Source organism: Marasmius oreades, chromosome 7, assembly GCF_018924745.1.
Source record: "Marasmius oreades isolate 03SP1 chromosome 7, whole genome shotgun sequence".
NCBI classification, from domain to species: Eukaryota; Fungi; Basidiomycota; class Agaricomycetes; order Agaricales; family Marasmiaceae; genus Marasmius; species Marasmius oreades.
Window position 1 is genome coordinate 2,655,924 of NC_057329.1, and position 21,043 is coordinate 2,676,966.

Genomic DNA, 21,043 nt, shown 5'->3' on the forward strand with positions numbered 1-21,043 from the left:
CACTTTCGGGGCCGTTCGGCGCTACATCGGCCAGCGTTCACAATTAATGTTAGCTATATAATTACACTACACTAAATCCGTTCGTGCGGCCAGGTTCATCCTTCATTTTCGCTGTAGAAATTGCAAGAAAAAGATGAAGTTCATCATGTACACTAGTATCAACGCCCACCAACCTCTGCACGTCTTTCGATGTGGGTTTCAGTTTCAATATGTTTTGTAACATGAATCTCATCTGGACCGCTCGATGGAGTTGCAGTAAGTCTGCAACCACGTTGGACCGGTGATAAACCAGAACCGTTCCAGATACTGATCCTAGATCTTTCCCGGTCTGTCATGGAAGTTATGATTATGTTTGTGTTGTCTGTGTCGCCCCTTGCGTTGAGGCTCAGTAGTAATGCGTTGGAATATCTGATATCAAAGGTAGTGAGCCTTCAAGCTTCAAGTTCGAGCCGGGAGGGTTTTCGACCCACAGTTTTGACAACGTCCTGTCGCTGTGAGTCAGAAGTCCGTTAGGCAAAGTTTCCCAGATACACGGATAGAGTACCCACAAGACCATATACAGGTAGTTATCCGTGTACAGCAGGAATAAAACCAAATTGAACAGCGTGAAAATAAAGGTGAGGGTCCCGGTTTCAACACTTCGAAGAATGAGACTCCTAATCAAGGACCTGGTGGTTCGAACAGACGAATCACGTCCGAGGCTGAAAAGCTAGGCAAAACGATCAGTCAAAATACCCGCTGAAACAAAGCTCGGCTCACAATCCATGTCATAGCCACTGCAATGAGTAGATCGCATACTACTGCCCCAATCAGCCATATCTAGGTAAGAAAGGTGATACTAAGGACTCTACGAGGTTATCGACGGAAATCTACCTGAGGAAATTTTACGAGCTTGCGAAGAAGGGCTACGCTAGTAGCGCCTGCGCCGCCCGTACCAAGGTACTATCGAGGAATTATTCAACTCGAGGATTTGATTCAGTAATCAGTAGAAAGTACCAAACCAACGCCAACCACACCGCTCGCGATCTGCATCAAAGCGAGCTAAGGTTTCAATCCGAGGTGTCAAAACCAACCATCGAAGCATTAAATCCTTAGTACACTTACCAGGATGATCATTCCCGCAACGACTTTGACAAGCACGCTATCCCTCCGCAACGAAAAAATCCTCCTTGTTCTGTCGTCAGTCCCAAACTGGGGTTGAAAAAAAAAGCGTCGAGTGGGCGCCGCGTACCAAGCGAAGTAACCCTGAACCATAGCCGCAACTGTCGAACGCAAGAGGATGAGACGAAAAAGCCGACTTTAGAACATGCGGATGCCATACTTAAGCAACCTATAAAAGTGTGGGCTCCAGCAGTCGCGGTCGGGGTCGGAGAGTTCCCCTGGATGGCTAGTCCAGTAACAAAAACGTCCCAGCAGAAAATGTGGAGCAAGACGATTTGCACAGTGTCGGCAAGGTATACCACTGCAACTGTGAGGGTTTCGACGGATTTAGTCCTTCCAAAGAAGCGGGTGAATTTGGGTCCAGGGGATACTTGCCGAAGATCTGGAGTGAAATTGGGTCGCGAGGAAACTTTCGGTGATATAGGTCTGGCACGAGTACAAAAAATGGGTATGCGAAATCAAACGAAACTTTGACACTCACAAATTTGAACGGTGAGCACTCCAAACAGAAGGCAGCTGAGGCTAAGGGCTACCATCTATAGTACCGGGCGCCATATATGAGATCAACTTGAAATTCTACTTTTAGAAAGACACGGACTGGTGGTCCCGTCCTGGAAATTGGCTCTATCAGCAGTAAATGAGGAACGTTGAATGTCCTTACAGAGTTGCAGGAGGTCGGTCCATTGTTGCTGCAAGGTGAGGGGAGTAACCAAACTCGCAGCACGAAAATCCAGTGCTTTATATATGTCTACTACCACAAGAGGCGGCACGTACTTTCGGCGGTAGAGCATTCTTCAAAAACGGATCAAGCTGATGCTGGCGTCTCTTGAGAAAGGGGCCTGGCCCCAGATACATCACCATCTTAACTTTCTCACGCTCAAAAATCAAAGCACTGACAAATTGAGGGTGACGAAAAATACAAAAGAGCCACGATGCGTACACTCACACTTTCGTAATCTATCTATCTATCTTTCCATATGGCACGCTTTTCTGGATTCTTCATGATTCGGATCGTACACTGGTCGGATTGCGTGGACTTCCTAGTCACCTTAGTTGGCTCAGTATAAGTAACAATGGACTCGCTATTGACGTTACCTGTCATGATCTTCGTTGTACCACCTCCAAAGAGGGTGAGCTTGTAGGGTTGTGGGACCATGCTGCATAATCTATCTATCATATTGACATGAACAACACATGTCTTTCTTGCTTCGTCAAGACAACAACAGATGTCTCACTGGCTAACTGTAAACACGACTATGTCCGCCGAAGATAAAGTACAAAGCGTGAACTTCTTTATCATGTAGCTCTCAATAAAAAGACAGTAGTCTCTCATCCCTTTTGACTGGGCAGATAGCGGTTTCTTGCGTACGAGTCGGGATGGTGTCATTGTTCAGTTTTGAGGGTACGTATTAACTGCTCAGGTTCCATGGGGGCATTCATTCAACTCGATCGGAAATATCAGAACAGAAAGTAGTACCGCGATTTGAAGGATTCCTTGTGGTGGCACGGATAATGTCAATATATTGAAGTCGTGCGTATTACTAGTGGGACAGAAATTGAACTGCAGTGCCTTCGCGACTCACATTGTTAAGTTTCTCCACAAAGGGCATAGGAATAAGGGTTGTAGAGTGTCCGAGAGGGTGGGTGTTGGACGGGGACGAGTTGTGCGAACAGCGCTCCCGGCTGAGCCAATGAGGCGAAGTAAGGATTCCGTCGGACGGTCTCCCACGATATTTACGTAGGCGATTTCAAGTTGCGTCCTCATCATGGTGCATCAGTAGGAGACCCGCCAGCTAAGGCTCGCAAGGGATCATAGATGAAAAAACCTATGTAGCCACGATAAACAAGAATCAGGATACTAACGATTTCGAAAGGTCAAAAACCAATCTTCGATCCTCCCGTTAAGTGATCGACGCCTAGGGGCTTTTGCCTAGGCTTTTGTGATTCGTTTCCAGGATTTCCAAGAAACCGAATAGAAGCGGGGTCCTATGATGATAACATCACAACACTATAGCTCGTCACTCCGTGCGCCATGCCTGGATGAAATAGAAAAGTCAAGACCAACGTTCTAAAGGCGATCGCATCAAAAAACAAGAGTAGATCTATCTTACAGCTCATCATGACCCTGCTCCTCCACGACTCCAGTGTCGGTCTCAGCACCGTGATAGCCCGCCGCCGGTATCTTATAGCCACCCTTCCACAACTTCACAAATGTTCCTGACGGATCATACGTCTTTTGCACCGTCCGCAACCTATCCAAGTCCTCCTTCGTAACCGCACGTTCGTATATACGCTGCTCCTCATTTGCATAGTTCAGGTATACGAACTGGCTCAGTACACCACGCCTCTCTGCCTCAGCCTCACCCCAAGCGCCAAGGGCGTTGGTGGCATTCCTCATGACAAGTTCATCTGCGGGATCATCCCAAGTGACAAGGAGAAGGATAACTACCAACTCACTCGTTCAGTACTCGGGAAGGGGGTGACGATAATGAATACTCACAGACAAGATCATCGTTCGCCTGCGTCAAAGCATTGAAAACCGGGGAGCCAGCAGTTCGTGCGATGAAACTCTTCTGAAGGGCTTGGAAACCGATGGCCCAAGTAAGGCCATCCCGGTCGTTCAACGGCGTAAAGATTTCGTCCGCTTTTGCACGCATATCCTTGAAAAACGGAGTATTAATCCGAGTCGTGAAGGTATACCAATGAGTCCGAGCCGTGGGTGCAAGTGCGCCTTGGATAACTTGATTGATAACATCATGAGTGCTGCCCACCAACTCCGAATGAGAAATGGGTTCCACGGATGTGAGAGGGCCCTGAGGAACGCCATCGAGAGTGCACTGAACGACTGAAAGCATGTCTACGCCGCCTACTGAAGCAAAAGAGACGGATTGGAAAGTGTTGGTGTTTGTGTCATCGTGTCCGTACGCCTCGAAGGCTCTCAGAAGGTCTGACGTGCTTTGATCGGTGATGGGGTACGCGCTGACAGCTCCCCATATTACAGGTGACGGGAATGTGGTCATCTCGTACTGGGTGACGATACCGAAATTTGTGCCGGCGAGCTTCAATGCCCAGAACAGATCCGCGTTCGTGTCTTTGTTCACACTGACTATGGATCCGTTCGCAAGGACAACCTCGTACTGGAACACGTTGTCTGCGCCGAAACCCTTGGTAATAGACTCGAAAGTTATACCGCCTTTCAGGTTGGAGTCAGTCAGAAGGAACTTCAACCGACACATCGAACACACACCTCCTGTAAGGAAACCACCGACACCAACGAAGTTGTTTCGAGCTCCAGTGGTGGATATGTTGAATGGAGCCAGGGCAGCGTAAACGTTTATCCAAGGTAAACCAGGCCCCAACTTGACCGTTTGGTCCTGGGGAGAGATATCGATCTGGTCCAAGGCCCTCAAATCGATAACGAAATTTCCGTCGATGTTGGAAGACCCTTTCCATGACATATGGCCACCAGAAGCGACCGCAAATGGGCATTTGTGAGCCTCCGCAACCCGCAATATTTGAGAAACGTCCGAGGCAGTGTTCGGCTTGACTGTGCATGTCGGAAACAGCTCCTGCTGCTGGAGAGAGTAATAGGTTTGATGTCGAGCGTTATATTCGGAAGTACCGCGTGCGAAGACTCCCACTGAGGATGGCAGCTCATTGCGGAGAGCATCGCACTTTGAAATATACGTATCGATATACGATGTATACTCCAGGAATTCTGAACACTCACACAGGCTTCCCCTGAGGCTTGTTGATATCCAGAATCTTGACCCGCCCCGAGGCGAACTGAAGATGCCAGCAAAAACAGAAGGCTGCGGGACAACATGGTGGGAGGGTTGAGGAGGAGCTGTTACGTACCAAGCTACGAAGAAGCGGGCCTGGAGGAGGTTGGGATGGGCACGTGATCTCAAGGCCAATGAGTCTCAAACTAATGAGTTCGAATCATACAATACCAAGTGAATACTTACTCAAACACGGTATAAGAAGTAAAGAAAGGTCAAATAGCAACAGTTATGATTACACATCCAGCCTACTCTGAGTTTCCCTGGAAATTGTGAGACGCCCTATTGGACACCTGGAACTTGAGGGATAAGCTTATCAGCAGCATGGCAATTAACATCCGAAAGGAACATCAACCTGAGTATTCGAGCTGCACGGGTCTCGTTTGTTTGTTTACCACAAGTAGGAAGAGAAAACAGATGATTCAAAGGCGTTGTCATCCTCGTGGGTAGCGTTCCCGGGCCACGAATATTACTCCAGTTCGTCAGGCTGACATCGGCTCCGTTTCGCCTTCCGTTTCGACTCGGGAAGAGCGCATTGGATTTATCTGATGCTGAGTGAGCCTCCGGTATCAAACTAAGCAGCTGGTCTTGAAATGTACATTTTGGACAGGGTTCCGTCACTTGAAAATACTAAGTAGCAGAGAATAGTTTGACCACAAAAAGTATAATAATCCAGACAGACTCACAAGGTCATATAAACGTATGGCAAAGTTAACCAGCGTAATAAAGACGAAGGTCACCGTGCGGTTTCTACGGATCAGAGGATCAGACAACGCAGACAGGTCAGAGCTCACCATCCATTGTCGTGGATCCTGCGACAAGTAAATTACATACGACGGCCCCACTCATCCAAATCTGTAGAGTCGTTAGAAACTTCGCGGTGGGTAGACTGGATACTTACTTGACTAAAGACCTGGAGCTTGATCTGGAGCGCCACATCGGCTACATCTTTGCCTGCTGCAGAAACTGGATGAGAGAGAAGCCTTCGGCTGACTCCAGCGATGCAACCAGTTTAATGCTCAATGCTTCCATATTGGCTCGACCTTTCTCGACCAGTTTTTCAGTTCTATCATCAAGTTTTTGCACCAAAAAGCATGTGTCATTGATCAGATCTAGCAATGAACTTCCGAATCAGATGTCATTGATCTTCTCACCTGTGGGATATAATGATGCAGGAATTTGAATAGATCTCGGGCGTTGAAGGACGCAGTAATAATAGACTTGATATGAGAGGTTCAACGACCATAGAAGTCCTCGTGGCGAAAAATGATGCATGCTCGACTGACCGCCCATTCCTTGACAGCTTTGGTAGTGAGCTTTCTTTGACCTCCCAAGCGAGCTCCCAACGTTGTTCGGGGGCAATTCCTGTGAGTCAGGAAATCCCCAAGATTCTCCAAGGAGTCCCCGAGTTTCCTCACCAAGTACCTTCTGTGTAACCGAGCTCCCCATACGTTGGAGAGAGGACCAGGTCGCTACTGAGCGGCTACCGTCTGTCGTTATCTTCTGGAAGCTAACGGAAGCATTGACTGCCGTATACCGTTCATTAGATTACCACGACTACGGTCAGGTTGGTTGACGGGAAGGCATGCAGATCAACTTCCAGAACTTGTGGTTACAACTGTCAAGAGGTTCTTTGCGGTGACTGTAGGAGATGGTTTTGGAATGAAATAGCAACGAGTCGGAATATGCACGCTCTCACAGTGAGCGTAGACGGTTCGATGCGATGGAGCCGTGACGTGACCATTTGCAGCGGCAGAGCATGTGATTAGATGTGACTAAATGCTACATGTACAGTACATGTCACACCGCTGGCCCCTCGGTAATTTATCAAATCGCCTTGAAGGTTCCAAACCATGGGGAATTTATTGCAACTTCAAGGTAATAATACCCTGAACCTCATCCGGATAAATCAGGTCAAATCTTCAATATCTGGGCCAGTTCTTAGCCGACGGTACCGTTGTCAGATCGTGTAAACTCCGCCAGGTCGGCTACCATACGTCCCCCATTGAACAGCTCCTCCCTTATTCTTTCTCTACTTATATCCTTGACCTTTTGCGTAGGTCCACCATGGGAGCTCAAAGTTGCATTTGTGACCCGGGTAAAATCAGAGGGGGCATTTTCGGCCATTTCCAGGTCGTAAAAAGCGTCTATCGAAAGCGTAAGTGATTTCCACGTTCATAGTACTTAATTTCCCGGCCAGATTGATTCTGATATGGAATTCTTGGAAGACATGATGCAGGTGGTTCCCGTGGTTCCCAGTCACTCTCTTCCGCCTTTTGGAATCCCAATCCGGTAGACCAATACTCTCAGCTCTCTACCGCTACCAGCATGTTAGCGGTATCTGACATCTTCCTCCTCCTCGGCACTGCAACGATTATCGTGCTCTGGTTCCGAAAACCATCCAAACATGTCTATCCTCCTGGCCCGAAGCCTCTTCCGGTTCTAGGAAACATCCGTGACTTTACCATCAAGGAACCTTGGTTGACTGCGACAGAGTGGGGACGTAAATACGGTAAGGTCTTGCTATTCTTGTCCATGAAATGCTTTTTGAACTATCTAGGCGACATATGCTACCTCCATGTTCTGAATTGGAATGTGGTCTTCCTGAACAGTCTTCAGGCCGCCGACGACCTTCTGGAGAAGCGAGGTGCTATTTATTCTGACAGACCTACACTGCAGATGTCTGGCGAATTGTGTGTTGACATCATTGATATCTCCGCTTCACTCTGACCGGATTCTCGTTGTTAGGTGCGGTGTCGAGAAAATCGTAGGTCCATTTGTACTTTCGTGCCTTATCCTCCCGTCTCACCGATCTTCGCAAGGTGGCGCTAGCAAAATACGACGACGGTTTCAAGCGCCAAAGACGTTACGTTCTGCAGACGCTTGGACCTCGAATCATCCCCACTTACCACTCCATGATCGAACACGAAACCGCTCCACTTCTTCGCGCACTCGTCGATTCGCCCTCCGAATACCTTGGTCATGTTCGAAAATACGCTGGCGGTCTCGCTCTCGCTGTCGTTTATGGTTTTCGTCCTGTTAGCAAAGATGATAGATTTCTTGCCATGGCTGAAGAATGTCTGGATATCCTCGCCAACGAGATCGCCAACGGGAGTGGCATTTGGCCTGTGGACGTCTTTCCTGCTCTCAAATACGTGCCCAGCTGGTTCCCTGGTGGTGGTTTCAAGAAGAAGGCCGCGGTTTGGAAAGTAAAGATGCGCGAATTCGCTGACGCGCCGTTTGAGCATGCCAAAGCTTGTGCAGTAAGCCCTGCTACTTATTTCGATTGCTTACCTCCTTTGATGGTCCCGATTCACAGGAAGACGGGACTATCATGCCTTCGTTCTGCTCGAAATTGCTTAGTAGTGAAGAATTGGATGAAAGGACCGAAGACGAGATCAAATGGAGTGCAAATTCGATGTTCGCGGCTAGCTCGGACGCAGTGTGTACTTTCTTTCCAATATTGGTCGATTCCGTTCTCCTGCTGAACTCGTGCAATAGAACGTTGCCTCCGTTTGTCAATTCTTCCTGGCAATGTTGCAATATCCGGATATTATGAAAAAGGCTCAGGAAGAAATTGACCGCGTCGTTGGCAGTGATCGTCTACCACAATTTAGCGACAGAGATTCGCTACCGTACGGTGAGCGTACCATCTATCGAAGATCTTTTTTCGTGTCCTGACTATGTTCCGATTCAAGTTGAAGCTCTTCTGTCGGAAGTGTGGCGCTGGGGTGCCCCCACTCCCATGAGTACGATTGGCCCTCAGTCAAGCTGCAGTTTCTCACTTGCATCTTAGATCTTCCTCATTACACGACACAGGACGATGTCTACAACGGATATTTCATCCCTAAAAATACGATTGTGAGTTCACACCGATACAATTTGTCATCCTAAAGGATCTGAAATGTTGCGTGGTAGGTGGTTGCTAACATGTGGTTGGTCTTGGCCTTCTTCAACTGTGTCCTTCTCATTGGGTCTGGTGTGTACTAAGGGCTATGCTTAATGACGAGGCTTGGTTCCCTAATCCACATGTATTCGATCCTGAGCGATTCCTAAACGTCGACTCTGAATTGAAGGCAAAACGCGATCCACGAAACTCTGTGTTTGGCTTCGGTCGGAGGTATGTTTTCGCCCCAGCTTCTCCTTCCTGTCGACAATGACCTCCTGCAGACGTTGCCCAGGTGCCGACCTCGTTGAATCATCTATCTGGCTTCTCCTCGTCTCCATCCTTGCTACTCTGAATATCAACAAAGCGGTAGAGAAGCAAGGTAGGGTTATTGAGCCCGAAATTAAATTCAACAATTCTATCTTTAGGTCAGTTAACTTAAGTCCACTCGTTCAGCAGGGCTAATGACCTACAGGGTTCCCGATAAGTTTGTGTTTGATATCAAACCCAGATCAGCCAAGGCCTTAAGTTTGATTCATGACGGGACAGAGAATGTTTGAAGATATCTGGAACTGTGTTTGCATCTTTTTCTGCTTGAGAAATAGGAATGTCCAATTATGTTGTTACTGCCAACCCTCCCGCTGACTATGAATTGTATATTGCTTCTATTAGTGTACGTTTTGGATATGAAGTTCATTCACGGTTGCCCATAGTGAATTCTGGACTCCATTGATATGGACGGTACAGTGAACACCGTTTGTGCAATACGGCGTGACCCAGTGGCAGGCCCATAGAAATGGGTTTTGGAAACCCTAACGCCAATCCGGATATTATCATTATGAGATTTACGTCCTTCGTAGGACCCCGTAGGATATGAAAGGGCCCGACGTTAATCAGGCCGTAATCTCACCAAGTCCCTAGGACCAGTTTTCCGGATAAAGACAAGGTTCCGGGCCGTGCGGATACCGCGTACAATGGGGTATCTAATCTCCACGTATTCCTATCTATCCATCTATCTATCATGCATTGCCCATACGCCTCATCCCAAACAAGCAGCACACGAAAGGAAATACTCGAATTTCAGATTTTGGTACAAAAGGACCACCTTTGGAATATGTATCGGGGAGGTGGGAAATTTTCCGAATACAGACCGCGGCCGCAGTGTGTTTTATCCTCGCGTGAAAAACACTCCATACCATGGCTTTCCATCATGGAAGGATTCTGATCAGAGCCTTGAACCTCCTTCCTGATGTGGCCCGTTTACCGTTGTACTAAGTCTCTTGGAAGTACCTTCGCTGGCCGCTCGTTTCTGCGGCAACTCAGATCTCAGAGGTTATCCGATCTTCCCGCTACCCGATGATAACGTGCAAAATCAATCTTAAAGACACTGCAAGCATAAAAGCCAGCAGAAGCTGAATGCCACTTGATACCTTCTTCGACATCATCCCGTCCCTATGGCGTGTCCGCCGTTCGAATTCCCTCCTTCGTTCGTCTTGCGAAATATTTGCGATATCACTGGCTCCGCTTTCGGACTGAAGCGAAATGCTGCTCAAGAACAGGCTAAACAAGCAGCGATTCAATGGTTTAAACGGTAGGTGTCAATGACATTAGTAAAATTCACACGAGCCCCCTTAACTCGTCCCTCTAGGTTCCGTGTTTTTGACGAAAAGAAGGCTCGACAATGGCTTCATTACGGGAGATTCGATCTCTTCGCGGGACTAAGCTTCCCCGAAGCCGAGCTATCACATCTCGAGACTTGCCTAGCATTCTTCTTTTGGGCGTTTTCTGTATGTGCTTTTTATATTTTTTTTACTATTCTTTACTGATCCTATCGTTTAGACGGACGACCTTTCTGACGAGGGCGAACTCCAGTGCAAGCCGGATGAAGTAAATCATGGTCATGAAGCTTCTCGTAGGATTCTGAATGATCCTGACGCACAACAACCGGATTATCCTTACGCTGCAATGCTATGGGAGTGAGTAATGCTCCGATATCGTAGCAAACCACACATTAAACCTCTGTATTGCAGTATTCTACGTCGCATCCGATCAACGGGCACACCAGGGACGTACCGTCGGTGAGCGCTCCTTCGACATCGGTTTTTTTAGTACTTGTTTCTCAGCAGCACGTATCACAGATTCGTTCAGGCTTATTTGGATTGGAGTGGGTCTCAAGTTCAGCAAGCATCGAACCGCAATGTCGATCGTTTTCCGCCCGTCGAAGAATTCATTTTAATGCGCAGATGTACTATTGGCGCTGCAATGGTGGAAGGTTCGCCGCTCTAAATTTCCTATATTCTAATCAAAGCTGAGATCCAGTCGGCGGTACAAGCTATGGTCGAGTACTCTCTCGACATCGATCTCCCTGACTATGTATTTGAAGATCCTATCTTCATTGCTATGTCACAGGCGACTTCGGATATCATGACTTGGCCAAATGTGCGTACCATCCGACCAGAGTCGTTCCAAGTAACACCACTAACTCTTGCCTTATAAAAAGGATCTCTGCTCCTTCAATGTATGTAGCGTGTGTTCTCTTCGAATTGCAATACCACCTCCTTAATGAACCCCGCTATGTTTTTACAGAAAGAGCAGGCCGACGGGGACTACCAGAATTTCGTCTGCATCCTCCAGCACGCTTATCAACTAGATCTTCAAGAGGCCGTCGATATGCTCACTGAAATGATCGGTACTCGTGTCCAAGACTACGTCGATCTCAAAAAGCGTCTCCCCTCTTTCGGGCCAGAGATCGACGCCGAACTGAGCAGGTACCACATCGGTCTGGAGAATTTTACTCAAGGTTGTGTGGTATGGTACTACTCAAGTCCACGTATGTGACGTTTTGTTGGAATCCTGGCTTGTACTTAAACCCATTTTGATAGGTTACTTCCGTGAATTACAACCTCTGGGAAAGGAGCAAGTCTTGATTGAGCTTTTCCCGAGAGTTGATACCTATCAAACAGACAGTAGTGAGGACAGCTGATGGAATAGACCGCGTTTGGATCAGTCATGCTTCTTGTATATCGAATGTATGTATACTTACTTTCTGGGTGTCAGCGAAATGATGGACAATGGATGCGTAACGCGAATGCAAGCGGGTCAAATGCTGATAAGGTTATGGGTACTGGCAGTTAGAATTCAATACACTGGTGGTAGTAGATCAAATCACTCTCACACTACTCTCGAAACACAGTCAAAATTCAACTCGCTCACTACATTTGCTGCTCTGCGATTTGCAGGTTAGACTTGACGAGCGTTGTGATTTACACTGACAAAATCAGATTGAATTCGGACGCAAGAGCTCGAGTGATGAATTGAGCTACAACCATAGGTTAATTTCCTTCCAACTTGTGGTGACTTGTGGTCTTTTACTTTCGGCTTTGAAAGGAAGGAATGGGATGGAAAGGCGGAAGCAAAGTGTGCCTGACCCAAATTTAGGATGACAGCTTACCATTTTCGTGCGGAAGTATTTTTGCCAAATTACCGTTTACACCGACAAATCCCAATCCGTCTAAAATGCAGGTCAGCCAACTTGAAAACAGTCACCATTGGCTGGAATACTCCGAGGGTGCATCGAGAACGGTCTACACCAGTTCATTGACTGATGCCCATACAGAGAACAGGTTGAGAACAGGACATACGCGACCGCGACTACTTTTTTGCCCAGTATTAACGGCTTCACACATTAATTGCCCTATTTTTACTACCATAAATCTCGGGATCAGTTGGGGGCATCTTTCGTTGAGGATGCCATATTTGTGAGTTCTTCTTCACGGTTGGACGTAGCGCTTTGGGATGGCGACATCGACAATCATGCGGTGTTTCTCGAGTACGGCGCCATTTCAGCGCTCAGCGGGTTCAAATTTTTGTGAGGGTGCGTACAGGTCATAACGACATTACTGAGGCGAGTGCTCTAGAGGCCCACAAAGGTTATTGTAGGGGGTCCTGTCTTCAACATGTTCGGCGGCCTATCATCTTCGTTGCAAATTTTCCTCCATTTCGACAGCGTGTACGACGAAAATACAAACAAAAGGGGAGGTGTCTGGGGTCCCTAGAACATGAAGTCGCTGGAACTTGTCTACTGCGATGAAAATGATAAGGATCCGGAATCGCAACGCTTCGTCAGTTTTGCACACTTCTCTTCGTCCATTTCGACAGAACCTCCCACATCCACAGCGATTCCGAAATCATTTTCCAAGTCTAAAATAAAAAGATCGTCAGTTTTATTCTTGTACTTCACAATTATCCAATGGATTGGTCTCCTACATGCCGAGTTCAACATGATCTGCAAGGTCAACTGAACTGTGTTTCTCCCGTTGATGATGGTCTTGTTTCACACCGTCGGGAATTTCGATAGGCCGAAGAGTTGGACAACGTTCCAACTAGAGGTATCTGGGTATCACGAATCATGATGCGACAGACCGCCTGGGATACTGCTCGGATTTTGCGCATTAGTATGAAGAATGCCGATGAAGGTCGTGCTAGGAGTTGGACAGGTAAGGCCATCATTCAACCTCAATCGCGACGAGAAATCAAACTTACAGGATAGCTGACAGTCTACAACTTCAATCCCGGTCCAATAATACGCATCATATCGGGATGACCAACCTATTGAGGGTGTCAAAGAACATTGTATGAAGCACCCTGTCCGCATTGATATCGCTTCAAATCCTGCCTAGTCAGGTACGACCACGTCCTTCCTCGAGCACAACGGATCGTGGGTTAAAAGGGAAACCCGGGATGGATAGAAATTATTACCACCGGCGGAGAGTCTAGAAGTACTTGTCGAGGTGCGCCCTCAGTAGCGGCATTGACTTGAAAACAGCGGTGTGAATGGACATCATTCAGTAGATGCCACTCTGCCCACTCTGTCTTGCCTCCGCGTGGTGATTCGCTTTTTTACAGTGTATGAGAATGTTTCCTGTGCGCAGTGGGTGGACGGGGCTAGAAGAGAACCAGTCTAGTGGTCCTGAGGCGATGGCGGAAGTCAGGTGTATTTCCAGGTGGGTGGAAACCTTTGGATGATTTGGGCACTCCAGGCGCAGCTAGACAGGTCCGGGAGAAGGATACTGATAACACTCAAAGGATCAGGGGATCGGGAGCAAGGTACAATCAACCAAATTAAATTCGGCAGAGGTAGCAGTACTCAGAGTAACTGAATCGGCTGTCATCGATAGGAAGTCCGCATTAGATGGGTGAGGGCGGGGTTGTAGAGGACGACAACGGGAAGAATAACTTCATTTGAGGTATTCGTTTTTCGTGGGAGTAACTGGCACTGGTATGTCGGATATGAAGCATTATGTTCCTCGCTCTTCTGACTGAGCTGGGGCAAATCGCACATCATTGTCGGTTTTGCCTTCGAGAGCTCGATGCCTTGTCGTTGCGTTTGCTTTCAAGGAAATTCAAGCACCTGGGACTTCAAAACATGGGGTGAAGGTCAATCTATAGAATCTCCTCTGAAATCTATCCTCAGTAACAATACCAAAACTCGCGATTTTGGATACTCAACACGCACCTCAAATGAACCAGTCCTTCAAGTACCTCCTCCCTTGATGTGTCTAGTTCATCCAATCTACATTTCCTCGCAATTTCCGTGCGACTGTGCGTCGGACATTGATTGCCATGAGATCTGCACAGCAACGGGAGTGGGGCTGCTGACCCTAGCCTACCGTAGAACGAGTAAGGACAGGGTACAGGAGGCATACCCGTTTGTTGACGGGTACGGTTATAACAATATGATGTGCTGGAATTTCTGTCATGAGGTGAAAAAGAAAGTATTTGAGTTTAACCAAGTACTCGTTTGGTCCCAATAAGAGGTTGAGAGACAGAGAAAAGGTGGGGCGTCGTCGTTATCGGGTCTCCAGGCGGTCCGGGCCGCCCTTTAGGTTGAACTTTTCAAATTATCCGAGAAGTAGTTATTCGAGTTGTTGAACATGGAAAATAGATAGGACTTCTGTCTATTGTCTTTCTTCACCTGGGAGGTCAAGCAGGGGTCAAATTGGTCTCAATCGCCCGGAAAACCCAAAGAAAGGTGGACAAGGCTACAAACCCATTTATTCCGAGTCTGTAAATATTTTTGTGACGAGGTGTACAAGTGCGCATAACCAAGTCACATTGCAAACAGACGAGTTATGATTACAATTCGATACAAGTTGCATAAATACATGAATATGAGATACCAAGTCAGACGAATAAATATACGAGATCCAACCACAGATAATGATAGCCCAAAGTATGACATGAAAATCATTACACGAAGAAAAAGGAATCGACGTCGGAAGAAATCGAATAACTTAACACGAGGTTCTAGGTTGGAAGGCAAACTTCAGCTGTCCATCCTTTCCATAAATTCCATAACCAGGTTCCTGATTATCAGAATAGATGTGTGCGAACCAGCCGACACCACCGTTTGGCGCAGTCTTGAAGTATTCGCATTGACTGTCGAGAAGGTCGTAGTATGCCTGGGAGGAATGTCCCAAGTCGTGAGTGAATATGAGCTGAACAAACGTAGAGACCAACCACACCTTTTCGTTAGGCACATCGGCGACAGCTAGAGGACTATTTGGTTCTACTCCCGGGTATGTGGTGGACGGCCAGCCGTTCTACATTGTACAGTTCAGTTTGTTTGCCAACCAGATTGACACGAAAATGCGACAAACCTCACTAAGATACATCTTTTTCCCCAGTCCGTTATCGTAGAACCTGTTATTTATATCATGTAAGATGATAGCAGAGGAGCAGAATTGGGAGTTACTCACCATTGAAGGTCTCGAAGTACCAACGGCCACGACTGGTCAGCTGCAACAAGCGGAGGGGTTTGAATGATGAACGGGACGTGGGAAACCGAGCGGGGCATACCAGTTGAGGCATCTTGGGCGAAGAAAGGCAGCATATGAGCGTCAATGAAATCAATCGCTTGCATCACTTGGCCCGAACCATTCGATTCTTGAAACTACAAACAGCACATGAAAACTTGGTTTTGGCACGAAAGTTAATAGCATACAGACCTGATACGAATACCTGAAAACAGACGAAATTAATACGCATATACATGAACGGAATTGGACCAAGAGGACATACGCCATATCTGACACCGTAACAGGAATATTCAGAGTTGAGAGTTTTTGTTTTAGTATCGTGACTTGATCAGCAAGAACCGGAGGGTCGAGCACCCAATCAAACATGGGTTCTGAGCCGAATTGCACTGTGCGAGTGACAAATTTCGCCCTCGGGTTGTTGAGAAGTGCTTGCGTGAGAGTGTCACGGCGTGTTTCCCAAATATCGCCACCGTCGAAGCCGAACTAATGGTAAGGAGTCGGTCAGATTGTGCAGAGGATGGCAGAAAAAAAAGGCGATTTTCACTCACCCAGATCAGCGCATGTACCCCAACCCCGGCGTTCCATGCAGCATCCACCACATCGTCGCTGCGTGAAGAGATTGTCAACTAAAGAAAATAGAGTATCAAAATACCTACTAAAAGCCCTCTCGGTCGCATGCACCGTATAGCCGGACATAGCGGCCGTGGAACTTGTTCTTGATGTTAGCGAATTCGGTTTTCAACTGTGATGCACTTTGGCCTAGTTGGGTATGTCAACTGTCGGTCATAGGCGAGATGTAAAAAGGACCCGACACTCACATTGCGACACTTCGTAGCTAAATCCGACGAACGCGTACTCTGAGCTCATGGGACACCACCAGTTGGTCAGAGACGATGGTGTACTCGATGGCATCGTGAAGCCGATAGCAGGAAAGCAGTTTGAGGCGTCGGCATTGTCATTGATGCCTGCAGAGGTTGTCACGTCAACTTCTGGCAAAGACAACGCAGAGGCATAGTGATGTAGATGGGATAGGAGGACAACAGACGAAAGGAATGGGAATAGCATAGTCGTGTGGAAACGATAGTGGGGTAGTCTTCGCAGAAGATTTAAGTAGTGCGTCGATAGATAACTTGGAGTCCCTCGCGCGCCATGTGCTCGCGATAGTTGTGATCGAGCTAAGGACGTTTCCGGTACAACTTCTGGAGTATCCCAAACTCAGCGGTCAAGTTTAGGAGGCGGCCGTTCTTTTTTAACTTTCCACTCATCGTTGTCCTTGCGAATTCGCGAGATCCGGGAACTTTGGAGACCCTTAAGGTAAACTAGCCATGCATCCTCGGTGAAACTCCATCCTAATATCTCCCACCAATTCCCAGCGAAAGAGGGTTAGCCGAGTAATCCAGAAGGATTTCTTGAGCGAAATGCGACGTGTCCAATTAGTTCGTCGTGGAAGTCTGAGTTTGGTGGGAGAGACATCGAACACGAGACGACTTGCTGTGGTCAGCTGCTTGCGCAAGGTATGGTCGATGTATCGCAAAAACCGGGATTTCATTGCGCCCATGTGCGACCGTGGAGGACAAAAATTGGTGCTGTTACATAAGCCATATAGGCGCTGCCAAAAAGTCCAGTAGAGGTTTGCAGCTTTCCCACTTTCATGTCCCAAGTTCATCTAAATTGATCTTACAGACTAAGTACCGCTACGTACTCGCTGATGCCAACAACACCAGAATCCACCAGTACTATAATTGGTGATGGTGGCAGGTTACTCTCACAAGTGACAACTCGGCCATCGACAATTAAATCAGCTGGTATCCTCAGTCTTGGGCCAGTCGCTACATAGTCACCTCTCAATGATGGCATAACATCGCGAAACAAGTCCGGGAGCCTGATCTGAACTCCAGATATTATATGTTCGCAGAATTCTGTCAGTCACAGGATCCCTCAGGTTTTTTTCCCCATGTCGACCCTTCAACCTCCCATCACAAAAAATCGCGAATTGTGATATACTGTTACACAGTTTGTCACCACGTGTCAGGACGTTGAAACCAGATACTCCAATATCATTCATTATCTTTTGCCGGGCAGATTACCAAGTCAATATATTTTTCCATCATCTATCCGGTATGAATATTTTAAGTTGTCAAACCCTGAATGATCTCCAAAAGGAAATAATGTGGAGTTCATTCACTCCCGAATTTCTGACTTCGTCATCATAGCGTACAACTCCCCAATAATTTTTTTGTTTGCTTATCTCATAATGACTATAGCTTGCCTGATGTAATAAATAAAATAAGCTGGTTGTGACAGGGAGTCCTTCATGCCACAAAATTTAATGGGGTATCATTCAATGTAGGGCTTCTACATTAGGACAAGGGGGTGCCTTTGTTGGCCTTGTTAGATGTATCAGCAGTGACCATCTTAGAACTGTATAATATTCAGGATCATCACCTGTAGAGCAGGTAGAGTAGTAGATGAGTGCATATTACATGTCCTAAACTCAGATTTTGAATGTGGGGATGAACCTGTACGTCGTAGGTATGGCCGGCGCGCGCGCGTAACGCAATCAAAATCGCTAGCACCAGGCCTAAATTTGACCTTCAACAAAATAGTACTTGTAAGTACGAACTAACTTACTCGGTACTGCATGCATGTGACTGTTAACTTCTAAAAACCGTAAAATATACTAAACCAAAATATAATAATTATAATATGTTACTCTACATATAGCTTGCAGTCACGTCAATTGGTATCAGAAACAGAAATTAAGAAATCCTTGATATAGCAACATCAAGTGCACCATATATGAAATAATTACGCCGAAATGAGCATTACAGATTTTTTTTTGCCCCGGTGTAGGGCAAACATGATAATGTCATATCATGTCATATCTACATTATATTTGATGGTAGGTCGTCAGATAAGTGATAACAGCAGATGAGGAGCCATCGTAATTAGCGTTTACCCCCGTGGTTTTAATCCAGTATAATCCAAAATAAGGTATCCCATCATCTGGCAGGGAAATGATACTGATTCTGGGATAAGATATCACAGGCACGTCATGATAATCCATTATCCCAATCCCCGGATTTTTGTGATGCCGGAGACCTCTGGAATCTGTATAATAACCTTGCGCTCAAGGTAATCTCGGTCGACGGTAAAAACAAACGAGATTTATCTGCAAGAAAAATCGACGGACGCAATGAAATCGGACGAATTGCGGGATTACATCTTCAGTCTATCACCCGAGAATAAATCCATCTGGGCACGCAAATGCTACGGGCTCGAGTCCTTCGTGTCCACGGCGTCGGAAAATCTCGATGGAATCCCCTTCGTGACTGCCACCGTTGCCATCAAGCCAGCTTATGACCAGGCGATACTTGAGCCTGCCATAAAGAAGGCATGGATCGCTTTGCGTCATTCTCTACCAGCTATTGCCGTCAAATCGTCCAGACTTCCTGCACCCGATAATCACTTTATCCTCACCTATCATGTGCCCAAGAACTTCGAACAGGTTCAAGCTTGGGTTGACGAAACGCTCTTCTTCACCAATACGGTGAAGGACCTATATGAACTCCACAAGAGCTTGAAGGATGAGCGGTGGTGGAGACCAGCGAACGGTCATTGGGTCGGAGAGTTGCATGTTTCTCCTATAGAAGATGGTTGGCAGTGTAGGTGAGCCGCCACAGTGAACTTGGCTCACCGTGATACTTGAATGCTCGCAAAAATCTTGCAGTATTGTCTTTAATCACAACAGTATCGATGGTAGAAGTGCTTTTGTAAGCCTATTTCTGTCCTCTACGTTGCCATTGCAGGACGCTGCTCTAACTCAACACTCAGATTGTTCTCAATGAACTTCTGGCCAAGCTCGTTCCGATCCTCGACAGCTCTGCTAAACCAGTTTCAGAACTTCGTTGGGGCGAAGAGACGCAATGCTTACCTCCGGCAGCTATTGCTATCCTTGCAAAGGAAAACATTTACCCCAAGAGGGACCAACCACTTCTCCCTTTGTCGCAGATGGTGAGAGAATTTTAAAGACATGTACATGTTGTTCTCAACGATTGCACTCACAGCCAGCGTGGATCTGGCCGCCTGCCAAATCACCGTCATCAGTAGCGCGCGATTTAACTGCTCTCGTCACACTTCCTGTGGAGACCACATCAAAGCTACATGCCATCAGCAAGCTGCATGGACGGACCATCACCCCAGTCATCAATGCTCTCTCTATTCTCGCTCATACTGAGGTTTCCTTGGCCACGGCTGCCAAAGCTGGGCATGAACGGTTCAACATCTTATCTCAGGGCTACAAGGAATCGGTGGTGTACAAGATTGCGTTTAGTTTAGCAAGCTATGTAAATCAATCACCGGGTAGCTAATCCGTTCGTGAAACTAACGCAGTGGTGTTCCCTGGATCAGAGACACAGCTTTCCTGAACCGTACAACAGCTTAACCGGCGAAACCTCCAGCCCGTTCACGGCCGTTGGTGCAATGCCCCTTTTCCTCCCTATGGACGTGGTCCGCAAATTCTTCAAGATTGATGACTCTACCCCATCCGCTTCTGTGAACTTCACCAATCTCTCGGATGCTTTCTGGGACGGGCTCGTGGATGCTGCCAGTCAGAGTTTGAAGGACCAAGACGTGTGTATAATGACTGCAACTACGTCTAGCGGTGGGGAGTGCTCAATTTTTGCTTTAGATGTCACTCCAAGCGTACGCAACTCACGAAGAGGAATTACATGAATCGATTCACAGTTTCGACCACGAAGTCTTCCATATCCCCTCACTTATCATGTCTTCCATTGGAGACCTGGGTCGGCTGAATCTTTTCAATGCTTACTTGCCATCGCAACAAAATAAAACCCTGACGGTCGTCGATATGGTGGGCGGACAGAGGATGCGGGTGCCGACGGTTATGAACATATGTTGGCAATATGCTGGCAAGTTGAATTGTCATTGGGTCGCAGGAGGGGAATGGATGACTGAGGAGGAGTTGCAGCAGGTTGCGGATTCGTTTATGAGGTCGATCAAGATGGTTGTTGTTTCGGTCGAAGCTCCCGCTCGAGGGAATAGGCAGGTACTGCATTCTAAGATGTAATCGGAACACATCTAGTTCAAACACCTCCATGCAATGTCCAACATAATTGAGCCATCATGGACGCCGCTGTTCGAGAGCGTCGATGTCAATGGTGAACTCTGGATCTCGAGATCTCGTTCAGAGATCTTTAGCATCGTTGAGTTGAATAAGTATGCCTTATCGAAGCATTCTACGACGGAGAGATGATTGAACATAGTGGTGCAAAAACATTGGTCACTCAGGTCTACAGTCTACTTCGTTTTTACTGAAAGGTTCATCATCGTATCGCGAAAATAAAATTGAGCAACGCCGATATTCGATACGGAAT

The 21,043-nt window shown here is 47.1% G+C and overlaps 7 protein-coding genes across 9 annotated transcripts; 3 read left to right on the forward strand and 4 right to left on the reverse strand.

Annotated features, from left to right (window-relative positions):
* Window positions 1–8: 8 nt before the first annotated feature.
* E1B28_011598 (uncharacterized protein) lies at window positions 9–2,271 on the reverse strand. Its single transcript, XM_043156656.1, has 15 exons — window positions 2,257–2,271; window positions 2,108–2,209; window positions 1,823–2,053; window positions 1,760–1,772; window positions 1,643–1,697; window positions 1,537–1,587; window positions 1,322–1,468; window positions 1,232–1,262; window positions 1,105–1,168; window positions 997–1,041; window positions 874–942; window positions 760–819; window positions 549–709; window positions 471–491; window positions 9–408 (listed from the first exon to the last, which is right to left on the reverse strand). The coding sequence occupies exons 3-15, from the start codon at window positions 1,843–1,845 to the stop codon at window positions 159–161; spliced, it is 990 nt and encodes a 329-aa protein (XP_043006443.1). The 5' UTR covers window positions 1,846–2,053; window positions 2,108–2,209; window positions 2,257–2,271; the 3' UTR covers window positions 9–158.
* A 340-nt stretch (window positions 2,272–2,611) lies between these two features.
* E1B28_011599 (uncharacterized protein) lies at window positions 2,612–5,065 on the reverse strand. The gene is made up of 5 exons (XM_043156657.1): window positions 4,892–5,065; window positions 4,409–4,835; window positions 3,662–4,354; window positions 3,025–3,606; window positions 2,612–2,954 (listed from the first exon to the last, which is right to left on the reverse strand). Exons 1-4 carry the CDS (start codon window positions 4,985–4,987, stop codon window positions 3,269–3,271), a joined length of 1,554 nt encoding a protein of 517 aa, XP_043006444.1. The 5' UTR covers window positions 4,988–5,065; the 3' UTR covers window positions 2,612–2,954; window positions 3,025–3,268.
* A 35-nt stretch (window positions 5,066–5,100) lies between these two features.
* On the reverse strand, window positions 5,101–6,679 carry E1B28_011600 (uncharacterized protein). The gene is made up of 7 exons (XM_043156658.1): window positions 6,481–6,679; window positions 6,098–6,426; window positions 5,845–6,009; window positions 5,630–5,798; window positions 5,543–5,573; window positions 5,299–5,488; window positions 5,101–5,242 (listed from the first exon to the last, which is right to left on the reverse strand). Exons 4-7 carry the CDS (start codon window positions 5,738–5,740, stop codon window positions 5,179–5,181), a joined length of 396 nt encoding a protein of 131 aa, XP_043006445.1. The 5' UTR covers window positions 5,741–5,798; window positions 5,845–6,009; window positions 6,098–6,426; window positions 6,481–6,679; the 3' UTR covers window positions 5,101–5,178.
* A 102-nt stretch (window positions 6,680–6,781) lies between these two features.
* Window positions 6,782–9,714, forward strand: E1B28_011601 (uncharacterized protein). Of its 2 annotated transcripts, XM_043156659.1 has the most exons (14): window positions 6,782–6,821; window positions 6,882–7,101; window positions 7,172–7,455; window positions 7,504–7,636; window positions 7,692–7,710; window positions 7,766–8,206; window positions 8,263–8,385; window positions 8,445–8,583; window positions 8,642–8,692; window positions 8,740–8,804; window positions 8,862–8,878; window positions 8,935–9,063; window positions 9,114–9,257; window positions 9,305–9,714. In XM_043156659.1, the coding sequence occupies exons 3-14, from the start codon at window positions 7,272–7,274 to the stop codon at window positions 9,387–9,389; spliced, it is 1,530 nt and encodes a 509-aa protein (XP_043006446.1). In that variant the 5' UTR covers window positions 6,782–6,821; window positions 6,882–7,101; window positions 7,172–7,271; the 3' UTR covers window positions 9,390–9,714. The 2 variants fall into 2 exon arrangements, with proteins under 2 accessions (XP_043006446.1, XP_043006447.1); XM_043156660.1 differs by having other exon boundaries at window positions 6,782–7,101; window positions 8,862–9,063.
* Window positions 9,715–10,283: 569 nt separating this feature from the next.
* E1B28_011602 (uncharacterized protein) lies at window positions 10,284–11,812 on the forward strand (the record flags this gene model as incomplete). The annotated part of the gene is made up of 9 exons (XM_043156661.1): window positions 10,284–10,420; window positions 10,478–10,616; window positions 10,669–10,805; window positions 10,860–10,907; window positions 10,968–11,101; window positions 11,162–11,268; window positions 11,330–11,347; window positions 11,416–11,659; window positions 11,712–11,812. 9 exons carry the CDS (start codon window positions 10,284–10,286, stop codon window positions 11,810–11,812), a joined length of 1,065 nt encoding a protein of 354 aa, XP_043006448.1.
* A 3,111-nt stretch (window positions 11,813–14,923) lies between these two features.
* E1B28_011603 (uncharacterized protein) lies at window positions 14,924–17,220 on the reverse strand. Its single transcript, XM_043160789.1, has 10 exons — window positions 16,466–17,220; window positions 16,304–16,406; window positions 16,196–16,253; window positions 15,910–16,130; window positions 15,837–15,849; window positions 15,688–15,781; window positions 15,588–15,627; window positions 15,489–15,531; window positions 15,354–15,431; window positions 14,924–15,290 (listed from the first exon to the last, which is right to left on the reverse strand). Exons 1-10 carry the CDS (start codon window positions 16,710–16,712, stop codon window positions 15,123–15,125), a joined length of 1,065 nt encoding a protein of 354 aa, XP_043006449.1. The 5' UTR covers window positions 16,713–17,220; the 3' UTR covers window positions 14,924–15,122.
* A 1,343-nt stretch (window positions 17,221–18,563) lies between these two features.
* On the forward strand, window positions 18,564–20,775 carry E1B28_011604 (uncharacterized protein). Of its 2 annotated transcripts, XM_043156663.1 has the most exons (7): window positions 18,564–19,316; window positions 19,378–19,420; window positions 19,482–19,661; window positions 19,715–19,993; window positions 20,058–20,279; window positions 20,338–20,578; window positions 20,638–20,775. In XM_043156663.1, exons 1-7 carry the CDS (start codon window positions 18,844–18,846, stop codon window positions 20,709–20,711), a joined length of 1,512 nt encoding a protein of 503 aa, XP_043006451.1. In that variant the 5' UTR covers window positions 18,564–18,843; the 3' UTR covers window positions 20,712–20,775. The 2 variants fall into 2 exon arrangements, with proteins under 2 accessions (XP_043006451.1, XP_043006450.1); XM_043156662.1 differs by having other exon boundaries at window positions 20,338–20,775.
* The last annotated feature ends 268 nt before the right edge of the window (window positions 20,776–21,043 follow it).

What these genes read in the sequence shown, in the direction of transcription:
- E1B28_011598 (XM_043156656.1), bottom strand. Translation starts at nt 1,845, where the DNA reads ATGGACCGACCTCCTGCAACTCT. An exon ending in GTGTGGTTGGCGTTGGTTTG is followed by an intron (nt 943 to 996) that starts GTACTTTCTACT and finishes ATTCCTCGATAG; the next exon opens with TACCTTGGTACGGGCGGCGC. An exon ending in GACAGGACGTTGTCAAAACT is followed by an intron (nt 409 to 470) that starts GTGGGTCGAAAA and finishes CTTTGATATCAG; the next exon opens with ATATTCCAACGCATTACTAC.
- E1B28_011599 (XM_043156657.1), bottom strand. Translation starts at nt 4,987, where the DNA reads ATGTTGTCCCGCAGCCTTCTGTTTTTGCTGGCATCTTCAGTTCGCCTC. An exon ending in CGGTGGTTTCCTTACAGGAG is followed by an intron (nt 4,355 to 4,408) that starts GTGTGTGTTCGA and finishes CCAACCTGAAAG; the next exon opens with GCGGTATAACTTTCGAGTCT. An exon ending in GGCGAACGATGATCTTGTCT is followed by an intron (nt 3,607 to 3,661) that starts GTGAGTATTCAT and finishes GTGAGTTGGTAG; the next exon opens with TTATCCTTCTCCTTGTCACT.
- E1B28_011600 (XM_043156658.1), bottom strand. Translation starts at nt 5,740, where the DNA reads ATGGTGAGCTCTGACCTGTCTGCGTTGTCTGATCCTCTGATCCGTAGA. An exon ending in CCATACGTTTATATGACCTT is followed by an intron (nt 5,574 to 5,629) that starts GTGAGTCTGTCT and finishes TCTGCTACTTAG; the next exon opens with TATTTTCAAGTGACGGAACC. An exon ending in CGTGCAGCTCGAATACTCAG is followed by an intron (nt 5,243 to 5,298) that starts GTTGATGTTCCT and finishes TTATCCCTCAAG; the next exon opens with TTCCAGGTGTCCAATAGGGC.
- E1B28_011601 (XM_043156659.1), top strand. Translation starts at nt 7,272, where the DNA reads ATGTTAGCGGTATCTGACATCTTCCTCCTCCTCGGCACTGCAACGATT. An exon ending in GTGTTTGGCTTCGGTCGGAG is followed by an intron (nt 9,064 to 9,113) that starts GTATGTTTTCGC and finishes GACCTCCTGCAG; the next exon opens with ACGTTGCCCAGGTGCCGACC. An exon ending in TTCAACAATTCTATCTTTAG is followed by an intron (nt 9,258 to 9,304) that starts GTCAGTTAACTT and finishes AATGACCTACAG; the next exon opens with GGTTCCCGATAAGTTTGTGT.
- E1B28_011603 (XM_043160789.1), bottom strand. Translation starts at nt 16,712, where the DNA reads ATGCTATTCCCATTCCTTTCGTCTGTTGTCCTCCTATCCCATCTACAT. An exon ending in TGCGACCGAGAGGGCTTTTA is followed by an intron (nt 16,254 to 16,303) that starts GTAGGTATTTTG and finishes CTCTTCACGCAG; the next exon opens with CGACGATGTGGTGGATGCTG. An exon ending in CGCCCAAGATGCCTCAACTG is followed by an intron (nt 15,628 to 15,687) that starts GTATGCCCCGCT and finishes CGCTTGTTGCAG; the next exon opens with CTGACCAGTCGTGGCCGTTG.
- E1B28_011604 (XM_043156662.1), top strand. Translation starts at nt 18,844, where the DNA reads ATGAAATCGGACGAATTGCGGGATTACATCTTCAGTCTATCACCCGAG. An exon ending in GAAGATGGTTGGCAGTGTAG is followed by an intron (nt 19,317 to 19,377) that starts GTGAGCCGCCAC and finishes AAAATCTTGCAG; the next exon opens with TATTGTCTTTAATCACAACA. An exon ending in CGTTTAGTTTAGCAAGCTAT is followed by an intron (nt 19,994 to 20,057) that starts GTAAATCAATCA and finishes TCCCTGGATCAG; the next exon opens with AGACACAGCTTTCCTGAACC.